The 13,746-nt window shown below is 47.2% G+C and overlaps 1 protein-coding gene across 2 annotated transcripts in view; it reads right to left on the bottom strand.

The window, feature by feature from the left end:
• Positions 1 to 546: 546 nt before the first annotated feature.
• Positions 547 to 13,746, bottom strand: part of col6a4a (collagen, type VI, alpha 4a) — a 35,183-nt gene continuing 21,983 nt past the window's right edge. For both annotated transcript variants that reach the window (XM_080471364.1, XM_080471363.1), the window contains 22 exons: positions 13,674 to 13,736; positions 11,525 to 11,590; positions 11,303 to 11,356; positions 11,187 to 11,222; positions 10,936 to 10,998; positions 10,741 to 10,803; positions 9,686 to 9,748; positions 9,470 to 9,532; positions 8,769 to 8,819; positions 8,644 to 8,679; positions 7,963 to 8,025; positions 7,822 to 7,884; positions 7,481 to 7,516; positions 7,268 to 7,304; positions 7,182 to 7,193; positions 6,376 to 6,869; positions 6,133 to 6,229; positions 5,360 to 6,004; positions 4,759 to 4,846; positions 3,383 to 3,549; positions 1,950 to 1,994; positions 547 to 1,846 (listed from right to left, as the gene is read on the bottom strand). In XM_080471364.1, coding sequence (XP_080327490.1) covers positions 1,671 to 1,846; positions 1,950 to 1,994; positions 3,383 to 3,549; positions 4,759 to 4,846; positions 5,360 to 6,004; positions 6,133 to 6,229; positions 6,376 to 6,869; positions 7,182 to 7,193; positions 7,268 to 7,304; positions 7,481 to 7,516; positions 7,822 to 7,884; positions 7,963 to 8,025; positions 8,644 to 8,679; positions 8,769 to 8,819; positions 9,470 to 9,532; positions 9,686 to 9,748; positions 10,741 to 10,803; positions 10,936 to 10,998; positions 11,187 to 11,222; positions 11,303 to 11,356; positions 11,525 to 11,590; positions 13,674 to 13,736 — 2,481 coding nt within the window. In that variant the 3' untranslated portion in view covers positions 547 to 1,670. The remainder of the gene's footprint in view (positions 1,847 to 1,949; positions 1,995 to 3,382; positions 3,550 to 4,758; positions 4,847 to 5,359; positions 6,005 to 6,132; positions 6,230 to 6,375; positions 6,870 to 7,181; positions 7,194 to 7,267; positions 7,305 to 7,480; positions 7,517 to 7,821; positions 7,885 to 7,962; positions 8,026 to 8,643; positions 8,680 to 8,768; positions 8,820 to 9,469; positions 9,533 to 9,685; positions 9,749 to 10,740; positions 10,804 to 10,935; positions 10,999 to 11,186; positions 11,223 to 11,302; positions 11,357 to 11,524; positions 11,591 to 13,673; positions 13,737 to 13,746) is intronic.

Genomic DNA, 13,746 nt, shown 5'->3' on the forward strand with positions numbered 1-13,746 from the left:
CTATAGGTTTAAACTGCTGGGAGACCTTTACTGCATTGAGTCTGGTTCTGCAGGTTTCTTTCTGTTAAAGAGCTTTTCCTTTCCACCGTTGCCGATTGTACTATAGAAATACAATTGAACTGTTCTAATGTTTGAGAACACTGCCAATACTCAGTAGATATAAACTATGGACTATCTGATTCACCGGTCATAGACATCTAAGAATGTGGTGCGATCCCAGAACAACATGACCTATTAACTGTTATTAAAGCTTTAGATTGAACGTATCACTCACACTAGTTGTGTCTCGAGGACAGAACCCTGTGGAACTCCATTTCTGTTAGAGCATCGTCGTGTTTCAAAATGTAACTTCAACATTAGTTTGAACCCTCCTGCTGGCAAACTTCAGATTGACAGAAATGTTCTGTACCTTCGGTTTGAGTGTGGGGGTGTAGTGGTTGGTCGGGTGCTGGTTCCTCCTGCAATGCCCGTGAGCTTTGCAGCATGTTAGAACAGTTGAGTTGATGTGAAAGTTCAAGACAGAACAAAAATGACACAGAGACCACATGTTGTTCCACAAATTCTTCAATACCACACGACTTTACTGATTCCTTCAAACCTTTAATGGTCAAACAGCTGTTCCCATCGGACTCCTCCCACTTCCTCCATGAAGAAGTGAGGACGAGTCTCTGGGCTTCTGTGGCCTGTGAGCACCGTGGCACGCTCGGGGAATTGAACACGCGTTCGGGGGAACATGAAGGGCGGATTCGGCTCGCTGTTTGTGCCTGAAGACATTTGGAAAAGTTTCCTGATACGAAGCACCTCACAAACAACCGCGGCCGCGTTTTTAAAGACTCCAGTTACAAAATGAAGCCAGAATTGTTTTTTGTTTTTTTTTAAAGCAGAATATTTAATAATGAATGTTAAAAGTCAGTTAAGAACAACTTAAATGTTTCGGAGACATTCATGACACTGATCTATTTACTAGCTCTTTGCTGGTTGTTACTGATTAATTTGGTTTTTATCTTAAACGTTTGAAGAAACTTCCAATTTCAACTCAATTATTGTTAAAAAAAAAAAAAATCATCTCCAATTTTTCTGATTGTGATTTGAAAAAGATGCAAGAATGCTGGCAAAGGGAAACATGCTGTAGTCCTGTGGCTGCTTTACAAACCTCTAAATATTCACTGCATCTGTAAAAAAAAAAAAAAAAAAAAGCTCCAGTGTTTTTATTGAAATGAGTTATTGATGGTATTGCTGGTTGTGTGCTCATTACCAGTGTAACCCGACCTGTCGGACACGACCTGTCGGACACGACAAGACTAAACGTAGGTTTTGTTCTGAGACGGTTTAAAGTACATGAATGCCTTCATTTTGAGCAGCTCGTGATACCACCATGTGCCAGCAGGCTGTGCTGTGAGCGTCCTTTCTGCCCCCGATTCTCACAAAAGCAGCCGGGGATCATCGGTCCGACTCAGCGACGTCACGGTTAGTTGTGAAATTCCAGCTGATGGGAACTTGTTCGCCTATTTCTCCGTGTTGTTTTTTGTAACTTTGAACTTTACATTAAATATTCTGAATTAACTGGTTTCAGTAACATTTCGGTTGGAAGATTTTCCGAGTTCAGTCTTAGAAAATGAGGAGTGTCATCTTGTGCGTCTGTGGTGTCCTCCTCCTTCTCCTCCTCGTCATCATCGACTCTTCATCAGACACAGGTTCTCGCACTCCCCCTGCGTGTTGAAGCGATTCTGGTTGCCACCGCAGCCTCCGTACCAGAAGCGGGCGCACTCGTTCTGCTCGGTGTCAAAGAACCACATCATGGTGTAGTTCTGGCAGCCGCCCTGGTCCTGCCGCAGGAAGCAGGCGTCTGCAAGAGGAGATGTTATGTTGAGCACGCACATCTGGAAGCAACCGCTAGAATCTGCCGATATCGGCCGATGCTTGCCGACATCTGCGAACAAAGATTTTACCTTTCTCAACAAAGCTGCTGTGTTCAGTCTTAAACAAGAGGGGGTCTATGAGAGAGCACAACAACATAACACAACAAAACAATGTCAACCCAACAATGCAAACAAAAATGCCAACTCAAAGAAAAACATGGCTCAAACGAAATTAGGAAATCTCGAAGAACATGTTGGGCCATCAAACCTTCGATCCTCGGAAAGAGATTGGAACAAGACACCTTGTCTAAGTCACAAGACTAAAACTGCCCATAAACACCTTTGTGACACGTTTTCAACATGAGTACCACACTGAATCACCACAAAGACACACACAGAAATTAAAACCATGTCCGAAGAGTTTGATTCCAAACACCTGTGAACATTTTTCTTCTAGTCTGACACAGACAGGAAGAGTTCACGAAATATGAAAAAAGTTACCAATAAAGATGTGACAGATACCGATGAAGACGCGATTGTTACAGAGAACGATGTGAAAGTTGCCATTAAAGATCGGAAAGTTACGAATAAAGACATAAAAGTTGCTGATAACGATGTGAAAGGTACAGATAAAGGCGTGAAGGTTACCGATAGAGACATGAAAGTTAACTCTGAAGACATGGAATGAAATAGGAAATAAGGGATCAAAGAGAGAAAGTTTATTTTCGTCAGACTGAAGATTGAAAATATTTATAAGTTTGTATAAATACATCAATGAAAATGAGGAGTGTTGTGGTGCAGCATTGTGTCACATTGTTTAGTGTTATGTTAGCATTGTTAGCATTGTGTTAGCATTATGTAGCCGCAGCAGCAGCACTCAGTGTCATACTCTTACATTTGCGTGGAAACGTGTCCCATCATTCCTTTGTGTTATGTTAGCGTTGTTAGCATTGTTTTAGCATTGTTAGCGTTCCGGTGCCGCAGTGCTCAGCCTATCTCAGGACTTACTGTGGATGCCACATGTGCGGAAACATTCATTTTCCGATTTAAAGCGGTTAGCGTTCCCGCCGCAGCCGCCAAACCAGAAGGCGGAGCATGCACCGAGGTTTGTGTCGAAGAACCACGCTCGTACAGAGCGCTGACACGGCATTCCAACGTCAGCGCGCAAGACGCAGCGGGCTGAAAGCACAACGCACACATGCTGTCACTGCAGGAAGGTTCAGCACAGGCCTCCTCCGCACGTGAACGCCCAGTCAGAAGCTGAGTCAGTGTTTACCTGCAGCTCGACACACAAAGAGAAAGGCTGACGCTGACTCAGTACATAAAATGAGAAATTAATCAATTATAAATTATCCCCAAAATGTTTGTCATCTCAGATCATAATGCTGTGTCATTGCTGGAGGAAGTAACACACACACACATGCGCGCACACACACACGCACGCACACACAGTGAGTAGAAACACAAAATATGCAGAAAGCTAATAAACATACATCAGCTGGACGTGTTTGTGTGTGTGTTACCGTCGAGGTCTCCTGTGATGAACCTCTGTCCATCCCCTCTATTCACAGTGTGGATGATGTCCACCTGGCTGGTCTGAGTCTGACCTCTGGACTGCTCCAGATACCTCTCCTCCTCCTCCTCCTCCTCCTCGGCTGTGATGAAGTCATCAGGGTCTGCAGAGCCCTGACTGAATACACACACACACACAGGGTGAAATTGAACCCTGGTCGACAGCAGACACACAGACCACCTTTGAATCCAGCTCAGAACCAGTTTCGTCAACCAACTGATATCAGGGTAAAAACTTTTCCCCCGAAACAGAAGTACCATGATAAAATACCTTTACAAACTAGGATTTGGTCCAGTCCAGAACCAGTTTCAACAAACCGAATCCAACGAGTTAAACTGGAATAAAATTTCCAAAAATAGTTAAGTACCCATTTGAACCCCGTTCAAATCCAATATCCAGTCCAGAACCAGTCTTTGGTAAATCAGGTCCTAATAGGCCATAAAAAGTGTGGAGTTGCATTCCGTCTGAACAAACTATGTTCAAAATCTCATCCAAAACAACCAATCCACAACCAGTCAGTCCAAAATCAACCAGTCAACAACCCCAGTCCAAAAGCATCTGGCCATCCATTTTTCCCCCCTGCTTCGTCCTTGTGGGGTCATGGTGGAAGTACAGAGAGCGAAGAAGCCGCGGCATCTCTGTGCACTGCAACTTCCTTCAACTTTTCTTGGGGGGGGGGGGGGGGGCTCCCAGGCCAAGCCAGAGATAAAATCTCTCCAGTGAGTCCTGAGCCAACCCCGGGCCCTCTTCCCAGCCAGACATGCCTGGTAGACCTTTAATGGGAGGCGACCAGGGAGCATCCTAATCAGATGAAGCAAATCAACTGGCTCCGCTCAGTGTGGAGCAGGAATGGCTCGACTTTGAGTCTCTCCCGGATGGCTGAACTCCTCACTCTATCACGAAGAGTGACGCCTCCACCCTGCGGAGAAAAGTCATTTGATTTGTATCTGCAGTGTTATTCCTTAGGATGTCGACCGACTGATAAACAGAGAGCTTTCTTTTACAGCTCATCTCCCTTTTCACCATAAGAGTCTGTTACAGTGACTGCATTACCGCAGCCGCCTGTCCGAAGCTGTGAGATCCCCCACACCGGGGAGGATATCGCCTGAAGAGGATTATCCTGAAACACCTCAGACCCCTGCTGAGCCTGGAAAGTGAGAATATTTTACTATGGCCATGGGTTCTGCTCCTGATCTGGTTTCATCTCCTGTTGGAGTTCGGTCAGGTGGTCAGTAGGGGAAGCTGTGGCCAACAATCTTACTCTTCAGCACGCACTAAGCAGAGGGGTCATGTCAGAGGAGTGTGTGAGGTTGCGGGTGCGGTTACCCAGTGACGAAGATCTGTCCTCCCTCTTGGCCACGCAGCTGCTCACACGTCCGTTTCAAAGTAGGGTGAGGATACGAGTGGATTCCCTCTGAAAAACATCACAACGTGCAGCCAGTCAGCCACTCTGATGGCGTGGCTCTAGTCTTCATACACCTGGATCATGTTTCACAGTGTTTCTGGACACGTGTCGTTCAGAAAAATGTTTTCAGGGTGGACAAAACCTGGAAGCTCCACATTCATTTCATCCTGGACCTTATTCAACAACTCATATCAAGCCATTTACCCACACATCCATCTCCTGAACTTCATTTATCTATCCATCCATCCATCCATCCATCCATCCCCTGAACTTTATTTTTATATAGGTCTGAGACCTGGTCTCAAACTCATTTTGGACTTGATCCAAGACCTGGTCTCAGACCCGTTCTCATATCTGCAGCTAGAAACTGGTTAGAAATAGGTCAGTCTGGCAGACCACCATCCCAGGACCACCTTCACAGTAATCAGCAGAGGAGATCTGGAAGATGTCTCCAGCGGGCAAGACTGTGTGTGTGTGTGTGTGTGTGTGTGTGTGTGTGTGTGTGTGTATGTGTGCTCTCACTCTGTAGGGCAGACAGGAAGGTTCTGAAGAAGCGGTGTGTGTATCCTTGCTCGTCGGCCTGCAGCGTGCTGAGGTGGATCAGGTGTTGCTGGGTCGGCGTGCCGGCCAGCTCCTCTACCTGAGCGCGGTTGTAACCATCGCCCACCGTCACCACAAACAGAGCAATGCCCTCACACTTGGCCTTCTGGGCCATGTACCGTAACCTGTCCTGGTCCCTTTGAGTGGCGCCCACCACGACCAACATGGCCTTCTTCCTGCGCGGCTGTGGGGCCTTCAGTAACACGTCCCTTATTGCGTGTTCAAGCGTGACTGCCAGCGCCGATTCGCCGCCCCGCTGCCTCAAGCGCAGCAGGTGGCTCTGCATGGCTTCGTGGTTCTGGTAGGTCTGCAGTTGGAACTCCACTTCAGCATCCCGGCTGCCGCTCTGCTGGACCACGGCCACTCTGGCGGTGGAGCCGGCTCGGCCAGGCTCGGGGCTCACAGCCAGCTGCTCCACCACCGAGGACAGCAGCTGCTGAGCGCCGGCGTACTCGTCAGCCCGCACCTCCCTGGAGCCGTCCGGCACCAGCACCAAGTCCACATTGACTTCCTGAGGCCGCAGGGGGTCCTGGATGAAGGAGCACTCCCCTGAACGTCTGCAGGGGTCTGGAGGGGCGCAGAGCAGAAAGGTGAGAAGTTAGTGGGGTGAGCATGTGAAGGACTGCAAACCATTATCAATCATGTCATCAGTGACATCACTGCCGTGTGGTAACCGTAGTAACCGTAAGGCTCACCATAACAAATTGCACAGTTCTTGATCTTCTTCAGGTCAGAAATCTGCTCCTGCTGCCTGCCCAACACTGTGAACATGGAGTTCCCTGAATCATCCACCTGGGGGCAGGCAGACACACACACACACACACACACACACACACACACACACACACACACACACACACACACACACACACATGCTGTGGCATCATTTCCTAATAACAAACAGTGACGTCACATGTACGTAATCAGACCTACTGTACCTCCATGGCTCGGACCACAGCCGGGGCGCTCTTTAGGGAAACCACGGCAGGAACAATGTTCAGGCCTCGGTACTCCATGACTGCGGTCATGATTTCGTCAACTGCCTGTGAAGGGCCGCTGGAGAAGAAGACAGCCACCTTCCTCATCATCACTCCGGCACGCACACGTTTGAAGACGTGGTGACCGACGAAGCGCATGGCGGCGCCCAGGTGACGCTTGTTGGCCGTTCTCTCCAGCGCCAGGTTCTGCACGGCTTCCAGCAGCTGCTGCCGCTGCCGGTAATCCTGGAAACGGATCAGGAACTTGGTGTAGGTGCTGTATCCCACCACGGCCACGCGGGCGCCCCTCGGACAGTTACTCTCTGCGATGTCCACGCCGTCCAGCAGGGCGAGGAGGGCAGAACGCTGCCGCTCAAACGCTGCCGGCGTCACATCGTTGGACATGTCCAGACCGAACACCAGCTCAGTGGGGTAGGAGGGGCATCCAGACTGACCTGAGGACCACCAGAGGAGACACAGGGTTAACGGGGGAATGCCAACAGGAAGAGGCAGCTACAGCCAAGCATTGGAGTTCGTCACCACCATCATCATCCTCATCAGGTTCCTGACTGTCTGCATGATGTCACAGTTTTAACTCTGAGGGTTAATGACACACAGTCAAACCCAAAAACTGATGGAGGTTGTCATGGAGCTTCTCCTTCCTCATCCTTCTCATGCCCCCCCCTTCTCCTACTCCCCCTTCTCCTGCTCTTCATGCTGCTCCTCCTCCTCCTCCACCTCCTGCTGCTCCTCCTTGAGATACGTACCTCTGGAACAGGCTGTGAAAAGAGAACAGAGGATGAGGAGCTGAACATCCGGTTTGTCCTGCACAGTTTGAGGAGTGTGAACTCACCACAGTTGTCTCTGATGTAGGTGACCAGCTGACACTCCTGAAAGCAGACAGAGGCTCAGTGAAGGTTTCCATCAGATCCTCCAGGATCTCATTATTTCAGACAGAAAACGTTACATCTTGAAATCTCAGCTAACCGTCGACTACTTGTCTATGTTTGTGAAATATTGTGATTTTGAGAAGAAGCTGATTACTGTTACTCCACAGGTGACTTACAGTCATTCCCATGCTTCCAGGAGGACCTCTGGGACCCTTAGGGACAAAAAAAGACAGTTAATTGTTCCACTCTCTTTATAACCCGTTGTATTGATGTGGTGTGAGGCCCAGTTTCTGATGAACTCATATCATTCTCCACATGACAGAGATGTGATGAGATCCAGTGTGAAGATTCAGAGCTGAAGAAATATGTTGTTTTTCAGACAGCTTCTATCCGTCTCTATGAATCTGGATTTTAATGATTGGTAGACATCTGACAGAATGAGAAGGTCCCTGAAAATTCACAGAGACCACAGACCTCTCAGGCAGCAATCAAATGAGGCTTCAGTGGACGGACTCACTCTATGTCCTGGATGACCAAACTCTCCCGTCACTCCCGACTCTCCCGGCTGCCCAGAGTTTCCCTGCAGTCGCCGAACACAAGAAGAGCGTCAGCGAGGGAGCAGCATCAGACCGAGCTGCAGACAGAGGAGCACACTCACCCCTCGGCCATGGTTCCCTTTCCGTCCCGGGTACCCCTTAGGTCCCTGCAGGCCGTCCTCGCCCTGGAACGAAAAGCTCACAGTTCAGGTCTCGTTCATCACAAATGATCCAAACAGTCTAATGGCTTTTTAATCTTGCGGTATGCTCACTGCACATAAAAGATAAAAACAAGAACTACAAATCTGTGTTGTTTCACTGAAGTCTTTAATCTCTCCGACCTGATAGTATCTGGAACGGCTCCAGTTTGGAAACAGTTTATACAAACCTGTTTCACTTAATCTTCTCCGACTCGTCAAACACTGTTATAAACACAGGAAATACTTTCAGTTTCCTGTTCATCTATATGTGACCAGCTGGGGGAGCCATCACACACATACACACACTGTGAGTGGCTGGTACTTTCCAGCTGTGTCTGTGTGTTTAACATGAGAGTGTGTGTAGTAGCACAGAGAGTATCGGAGATCAGTGCAGGCTAAAGTGTCAGGAAATGTTCCGTTTCATGGACTCATGTTAACTGTGTGTACAGTCACGAGTTTACAGATTTTCCAGAAATGACACTGAGCTTTAGCTTCAGTTCTAACCCCTGTACCCTCAGCGCTAACACCTTTTTGTCTCAGATTGTGATTGGAGGCTTATATTACACTCTGGGACATCAGAGGTCAAACATTCAGCCGACTCACCGGCAGACCGGGATAACCAGGAAAACCAGGGTCTCCCTGAGGAAAACAGGAGAGGAAGAACAGTGAGAACAATGGTCACCCACACAAACAAACAAAATGAAAGAGATTTTGAAGGTTGGCTCTACCTTGGCGCCTGTAGAGCCTGCAGGTCCATAACCATCTCGACCATCCTGACCCTGAAACACAATAGAAAGAATGTCAGGCAGAACCTCTGTAGAATAAATGGAGTCTAGCTCAATTAGAAGTGTGTTGTATGGCCTGGAAAGATAGTTTGTTGATCCATGAAAAAGCTCTTCTTTACTTGTACCTGCCTACTTATTCCTCATTACCCAGCAGAACTCTTGGTTCTCAGAGTGCTGCTTACTGGAGGTTCCTAAGTTTTCTAAAAGTGGAATGGGAGGCAGAGCTTTCAGCTATCGGGCTCCTCTCATACGGAACCAGCTCCCAGTTTGAGTTAGGGAGGCTGACACAGTCTCGACCTTTAAGGTGAGGCTTCAGACTTTTCTGGTTCAGGTCACACTGGACCATATTCTAGTGGAGCTGCTATAGGTATAGACTGCTGACTGCTGACTGCAGCCTTTACTGGGCTGATTCTGGTCCTTCAGAAAGTCTCCACCTCCGAGTCTGGTTCTGCAGAAAGTCTCTGCTGGTTCCTTCATGTTAAAGTGGAGTTTTTCCTTTCCACCATCTCCTACGCTTGCTCATGTGGTCTTGTAGTTTATCCTCTGGAAAAGTGCCTTCAGATGACTCTGTTGTATTTGGAACTGTATGAATAAAGTTGAAGTGAAGTAACACACATTCCACAATAAGAAAGTTGGAATCGTACCGGCATCCCTCTGGCTCCCAGCGGTCCTGCAACCCCTCGTTCACCCGGTTCTCCTGGTTGTCCCTGAAACACAAACCCTGTTTCTATGTGTGCGGTCATACTATTTAATCAGTGTCCCAACAGGACTGAAAGAGCCTGAGAATTCGGACAGTGAAACGATCACAGAGCTAAAATCACATGGAGTTGAGATCATGCAGGGATGGAAATGTCACAAACCTTTTGTCCGTTGCCACCACGTCGTCCGGCTGCTCCAGTAAGTCCAGGTAATCCTGGTCCTCCCTGCAGAACAACAGAAGCAGTTCTATGAATATGAACATGGTTTACTGCTCAGCTCGTCTGTGTTGACTGTGTTCACAGTCCAACTCTGGGTGGGGGTTTCAAAACATGGATATCAAGCTGGTTTCTGATTTTTATCATGGAGCGTCTGGACCACAGGCTTTCTTTGTTCTCTTTGCTTTGTGTGATTGACTTTGAACTTTAAGCTACAAAAAAAACAACAACCTAAAAATAGAAAAATGCTCATTAGAATCTTTTCGCAACTCCAACACGCCCTGTCCACATGTGCCCAAATGATCTTTGTTCTCCCTGTCGTTCTTTAAAAGTTTCCCATCCACACGGCACCATGAACATGACCCAAAATGATGTTGTGCATATGGCAGACTTATAGGTGGCGCTGTAACTTTTCCTCAGAAAGACGCCAAAAGCAAATGTAGACACAGCATGCAAATATCCTTGTATTGGAGAAATACAACATATTGCCAAATTAAACCAAATAACATCAGCAGAAGCTACTGGAGCATGTCGTCCGCCACTGTTGTTGCTAAATGACATTGCGGAGAGTAACCCTCGATGGGGTTATCGGGTCAAGACGTGGGCCGATGACATCATCATTTTCATCAAACGTATGTCTTACGTCTACACGTCAACGCCAAGGCAGCGTTTTAAAGTTCATCCACTCTGGAACCTATTAAAAAAAACAACTCCTAAAACGCTGTGGTGTGTGGATGGTCAACAAAAAACCATGTGGTTACATAAATCGACTGTACTGTGGCTGTGGTGAACACTGCCGCCTGCAGGATTGTTTAGTGTTTTGGGGGGAGTGATTATGTTAACTTGCTCCATGTGGCACTCATGAATGGAAAGGCAACATGCACGCACTCTGCTTTGAATTGGTTTTAACTGGCTTAACCTGGTTTTCTGACCGGTTCAAGTTGTTTACTGTTTTAATTGATTTTCCGAGTCTGGAATGGAAGGAGTAGTGATGATCTCACCTGTGGTCCTGGAAGACCAGGGCTGCCATTGGGTCCACGTTCACCTCCGGTCCCCCTAGGACCCTGTAGGGAGAGAAGTATACTTGTTAGGGAGCTCCTCCTCCACTTCCTGTCTTCATGAACAGTGTTCCAGTTGGGCAAAGGCTCCTCCTCCTCCTCCTCCTCCTCACACTCCTACCTGTCCAGGGGACTCACCTGAGGACCAGACGGTCCAGCTATTCCCGGCAGTCCTGCTGCTCCGGACTGTCCAGGTGCGCCCTACAGACACGCAAAGGTTAACACTATGATATTGTCTCTCTCACACACAGGCACACGCACACACACACACACACACACACACACACACACACACACACACACACACACACACACACACACACACACACGCGCGCACACACACGCACACACACACACACGCGCGCGCACACACACGCACGTGCTCCTACCTTTTCACCCATCGGCCCCCTTCTTCCATCAGGCCCCTGAACACAAACACAAACGATTGTAAGAACTGACGTTTGAGGTCACTGAAATAAAACTCCTCTTCCGAATGAGATCTCACCGGGTTTCCCTCCACACCGCTCTCACCGGGTCGGCCGTCCTGTCCAGGTAAACCCTGTAGATATGCACACGCCACAGTTCCAAGTTTGCAGAACTCCACATTAAAGACACTCAGGGATGTGCGACTATCTCAACTAAACCTTCTGTGTAAAGTAGGAAACCTTCAGTCCTGTACAGGTAAACCTTCAGCGTCCTACAGGTAACCGTTCCCTCGCCTACTTACCGGTAATCCGGGGTTTCCAGCGTCTCCTTTGGGCCCTGGTACTTTGCTATCGGCTCCTGGTTCTCCCTGTCAGACAGAGTTAGTCACTTAGTGCTGGAAGATAAACTGAGAGAAGTGGAGAGTCCAGCTGTGCTGCAGCTGTGTTTAAGTCTAATTATTTACTGATCTCCGTGTGTGGTTTGAAGCCTGTTAGTCGCTGAGGTGTCTGTTACCGATCTGGACGCTGATGGTTTGGATTTGTTAGTAAATCTTAGCAGAACTAACAATGTGTTGGCGTCTCTCTCGGCTGCTGGATGTCTGTCTGCTCTGGTCAGACGTTTTTAACCAAATTCAGGCTAATGAATGTCACAAAAGCCAACTTTCACTCTTCTACATAAAAATAACCTCTTTTTTTTTTTTTTGTCACAAAGCTCTCAGATTCAGCCTCGGTGCATCTGCAGGATCTTATTTGATTGTTGCAGGCGGAAACCAAAGTTTCTCACCATCTGTTACTCATAATAAGATAATGTCTAGGTGCGATGTGGCAACTCGCAATAAGTTAGAGACACAAAAAGGGAAGAAAATCTGATTGAATTAATGACAATTTTTCACTTGGAATCGCTTTAATATGGTACTCTGTGGGTTGCTTCAACATTGGAAGAGCATCACAAAATGTCCACATAGATTTCGACTGAAACTCCATTAAAGTTTGAATACATGTTGTGTGATGCTCACTCGACATTTATTCAAACTTCACACAGGAGTCGTTTGAGATTCACATTTGATTTTCAATACAATCACAGAACACGTCTACAACAATAACGACATCATGCAGCTGTTATGCCAGATAATTTGTTGGAAATCAAGGAGTCTTGCAACATTTTCTCACTTTATTTGGTACGCCGGGCAAACTGAAGTGATCCGATCCATAAGTCTGAGGCGTCGAGTTTCAGAAGGTTGACCAAGGAACACGGAGACCTTGACTTTTTTTTGTGCAGGCATAGAGCAAACCAAAATCTAAAGTACCAACTTTTCTGCTGTGACTTGAGCTCATTAAAAACACATGTGAGAGTTTGACAGAAGTCATTAGATTGTTCAAGCCTGATAGAGTGGCCTCTCGGTGCACATGTTGACTTATTTCTGCAATGTTTGTGCTGCAAAGATTAACCTCTGAGGAATGTTCGGAGACGTTTCCGTGACCTTCCTCACAGTTTACATTAAAGCGCAGGAGGAGTTGTCTCGTCTTCACTCGTAAGTTTAAACATGCGTGTCGAGTTGACGTCACAGTCATCCATGTTTGTACTGAAACCATTTTCAGCTTCATTTCCACATCCTCTGATGGACAAGTTAACCCCCCCCCCCCCCATGACAACCGAACCAGAGGACCAGCTTCTTTCAGAGATTTCCCTTCATCACACTTTCTCCCTTGTTCTCCTCATATAAAGGTCTGCACTGGAGCTGTTCCTGACAGCTGTTTGGCTCCAGACTGACAGCATGAAGAAGACATATGAAGCACATTTCAAGTTCTGTGATTTAGCTGACACATCAGCCCTCGGGCTCATTCCAGGACAAACCAGGAAAAAGGGGACTCGGGGATTTCAGATGTTTAACTATGACGGTTAACTTGTAAAACGTTATGTTCTAATTTACAAGTTGTCTAACAGTGTGAAAAGTTCCCTGAAAATGTACATCAGCTAGCTTTTAACAGTTCACATGGAGGGACTTCCTAAAGTCTCACAGCTTTTTGGCTGCACCCGTTTCTTTGCGGATGACACCGTCTTTCTGAGCCTTCGTATCTCATTAAGGGAAGAAGAAGCCATGTGAAACCTTTGACACGCGAGTTCTTCTGCACTGTTAAATGATTAGTTTTTAAATTTTAACTGTGTTTTTTCTGTATGAGAAGAACATTTTGTACTAAATACACAAATTCACCTCCAACAGTGTGGAACAATCCCTGAACATTAACTCCAGCTGAGAAAAGAACGCTTCAGATTTAAAGCTTCAGATTAGAGGAACTCCACATGATACAAACATGTCTCACACTGAGTGCTGGAACTTTCCTTGTGAAATCTCTGAGTTGGTCCATCTGTCATGGTTCTACTCAGAAACACTTAGTAGAATTGGTAGAATCAACGAATCACAGCAGAGGAGACAGTTTGAAGAAACTCACCGGATCTCCTCTCAGTCCTCGCTGTCCCTTCACTCCTGGCACTCCACTGATACCCGGGATACCCTGAGGGCGA

Source organism: Lipophrys pholis (assembly GCF_963383615.2).
Source record: "Lipophrys pholis genome assembly, chromosome: 9".
In the NCBI taxonomy this organism is placed as follows: domain Eukaryota; kingdom Metazoa; phylum Chordata; class Actinopteri; order Blenniiformes; family Blenniidae; genus Lipophrys; species Lipophrys pholis.